We start from the raw sequence: 3170 nt of genomic DNA, 5'->3' as shown, positions 1-3170 counted from the left end.
ATATATATATATATATATACCTACACCACACACACACGCACGCACGTTAAAATATCACCATCTTACAGTTGTTTTCTAGAACTATATAAACAAAAGATGAATAAACTATTGAAAACGTGATCAATGCTCAGAGACACATTAAATATGGTATAATATATCAACTGTGAATATAGTAAAACCAAAGACACCACATTATACAACATATTAAACACTGCATTATTAAATTATACAACATATGTATTATAGAAACACAAAAGATACTTTTCCAATAAATTTGCAATTCAGAAATATTTTGGTTGTTAAAAAGAAAATAGTTTAAATAACATTTTCGAAATTGTATTTAATATAAACAAAGGCACTTGTGTGTATATGTATGTCGACAGGTGTATATAAAAGGTGCAGATGTATAAACACAGGGAGCGGGGTGAAGTGTGTATGTGTGTGCCCCACCATGATGACACGAACACAAAACAAATCTTGCCAGGATTTAATATTGAGGACCAGGTATTTTAAGCGGATGATAGGAACACGAAAACAAGCACTTACCTGTCGGTTCAGAGCGATTTCACTCAAATTAGGCAGGTGGGGGAAAGCGTTGTCAGTATCGCTCTGTACCATTGACACACGCAGACCCGACGGGTGCGGGCTGTAATTTATGGAACCCGCGTTTGCATCGTGGGTCGCCTGCATTTCATGGGACGACAGGGTGTTTAGACCAGATATCGAACTGATACCGGGCAAAGCAAGCGACTGAGAGGGTGTCGTCAAAGAGCTGCTAGTACCTTGCTGGGGATCGAACTGAAATGCATCGAACACCTGAAAGAGGACGAACTTCGCGGTTGCACGGATGCAGTGGTTTGTATAGACACGAGAGAGTTTGGCTGTAAGCGCTATCCTTTTCATCATCGTGGACAAAGCTTCTTTTCCTAGTGGAGATGCATTATACCAGATGGAGTCCTGGAAGGATGTGGTCCGAGGATGCTGGAACAGAGCTAACTCGTGCGGGTTTCGCTTACGAAGGTAGCGCTCGAACGTGGCCACTGGACATACGGCATTACCTGTAGCATACATTCTCGCACTGCGACTGGAGTCTGGAGATAACGGCGAGCTGTTCGATTCGATATTACATCCGTTGGTGTATTGAGACAATGATTTCCGTTTGTAAACGTATTTTCGACCATATTCATCCGTACTAAAACCAAAATGGTGAGGGGTGAGATAGCGTTGGTTCTCCTGTCCCCGACGAAAGAAATAAAATGTAATTTCGAACCAGACCTTATTGAGAAGGCCTTCTGGTGTGTTGGGGTTAAACACCTGGCTATGGGAATAGAGAGTAGCCATGTCAGCCTGACTGATCGGCTCTTTGTGTTCAATCGACCCTTTGCCAGCTTCTTTCAGTCGTTTCAAAGCTACTTTAAACGACATGTTCGATTTACGGAATGCCGGGTCGTTGACGATGTTCACAGTTTTCAGGTAACGGTTTAGTCCATGGCGAAGTGCAACTAACGATGAAAAACTATAAAACTGACCGCCTTGTGTACGGACATTGATGTAAAAGTCAGAGAGCAGTTCATCCAACTCACTCTTGGCCATATCTTCAATGGCAGTATTGATGCCACGGCTATGGCAGAAGTCACGGAATATTTTCGCGCTGTACTTGGTGGCTTCTTTCGTTTTTTTACTGTCATACTGCTGGGGTTCTTTCGATGGTGGAGGCATGACCAATAGAGGGACATCTTCGTGAATAACTCCAGCCGATTGTAAAGGAATGTTAGTGCTAGCAAGCAGAGAGTTTGCAGTAGAAGTGCACGGCGGAGGAGTCGGCGACGACGAATCTAGTGGATTGGAAGCCATTAGTAACCTTCTTCCGCACGGCACTACGTTCTAGTAGCGTGACGTCACGGCAACATAGATGCGTAGTGAGCACTACGAGAAGACATAGTGCCCCAACACTATAGAAGCCAAATAAATATTACAGATTTATATAAAAGTTGCACGGATTTTTTTTCTCCTTGTAATTTTTTCACACAGCTATATATTTCTGGGAATACTCTGCTTATACGTTGTTAAAGAAAGCAAAGAAGCAAATTAATAGTCGATAGCACCTCTCCCACTATCTCTCTCAGTCTATCATACACATCACTATATCCTTATATGTTGCTGACCGCTTCACTCACAAAAGAAAAAAAAATATAAGATTAGTCCGCCATGACGATAGAATGGCGGCCCAACTACAGACAATAACACAAGTCAGCTAGTTAGTTAACTAATTAAACGTTGAGGAAGACAAAACGAGGAGGGGGGTAGAATACGTATTCCTTCAGAAGTAGGATATATTTACAGAAATAACTATGTTATCATAGATTGGCAATGTAGCCAAAACTGAAGAAATAATTATTAAATGACCATTTCAATATAATTTTACTAATTATTATTAAGCTGGTGCGTGTGTGTGTGTATATATATATATATATATATATATATATAGGAGAGAAAGAAAGAAATAGACAGATATATGTATCTATGCATGTATATATTTATATATATGTTTATGTATGCATATGTATAAATGTATGTGTGTGTGTGTATTTATATATATATATGTTTATGTATGCATATGTATAAATGTGTGTGTGTGTGTGTATTTATATATATATGTTTATGTATGCATATGTATATATAAATGCACAGACTACGTACGGCTGTGTGTGTGCGTACGTGCATATATAGACAGATAAATATTACCTCTATATTGTGTGTGTGCGCGCGATTGTGTGTATTTCTGTTGGAAAATAGTTAACTGTGATTTCGAAGTTTCGGCTCACGCATTAGATTGTCAGCCAAAACTTCGAAGTCACTCTCAGCATTTTCCTTCCAGAAATTAAAAATGATATCAAACAATTAATTTAATGTTCATGATATATATATATATTCTTTTATTTGTTTCAATCATTTGACTGCGGCCATGCTGCAGCACCGCCTTTAATCGAACAAATCGACCCCGGGACTTATCCTTTGTAAGCCTAGTACTTAATCTACCGGCCCCTTTTGCCGAAACGCTAGATTACGAGGACGTAAACACACCAACAACGGCTGTCAAGCAGTGGTGGGGAACAAGCACAAAGACAAACCCCCATACCAGCATGGACAAAAGACGTTAAATGATGATG

The 3170-nt window shown here is 39.7% G+C and overlaps 1 protein-coding gene across 1 annotated transcript in view; it reads right to left on the bottom strand.

Annotated features, from left to right (window-relative positions):
* LOC106883396 (uncharacterized) overlaps positions 1-2383 on the bottom strand; it is an 11736-nt gene extending 9353 nt beyond the window's left edge. The window contains exon 1 of the mRNA XM_014934390.2: positions 547-2383. Coding sequence (XP_014789876.1) covers positions 547-1854 — 1308 coding nt within the window. The 5' untranslated portion in view covers positions 1855-2383. The remainder of the gene's footprint in view (positions 1-546) is intronic.
* Positions 2384-3170: the final 787 nt, after the last annotated feature.

The sequence above is a fragment of the Octopus bimaculoides genome, chromosome 24, assembly GCF_001194135.2.
Source record: "Octopus bimaculoides isolate UCB-OBI-ISO-001 chromosome 24, ASM119413v2, whole genome shotgun sequence".
In the NCBI taxonomy this organism is placed as follows: domain Eukaryota; kingdom Metazoa; phylum Mollusca; class Cephalopoda; order Octopoda; family Octopodidae; genus Octopus; species Octopus bimaculoides.
Note: the sequence above shows the minus strand (reverse complement) of the source record. Positions and strands in the feature narration are given on the sequence as shown.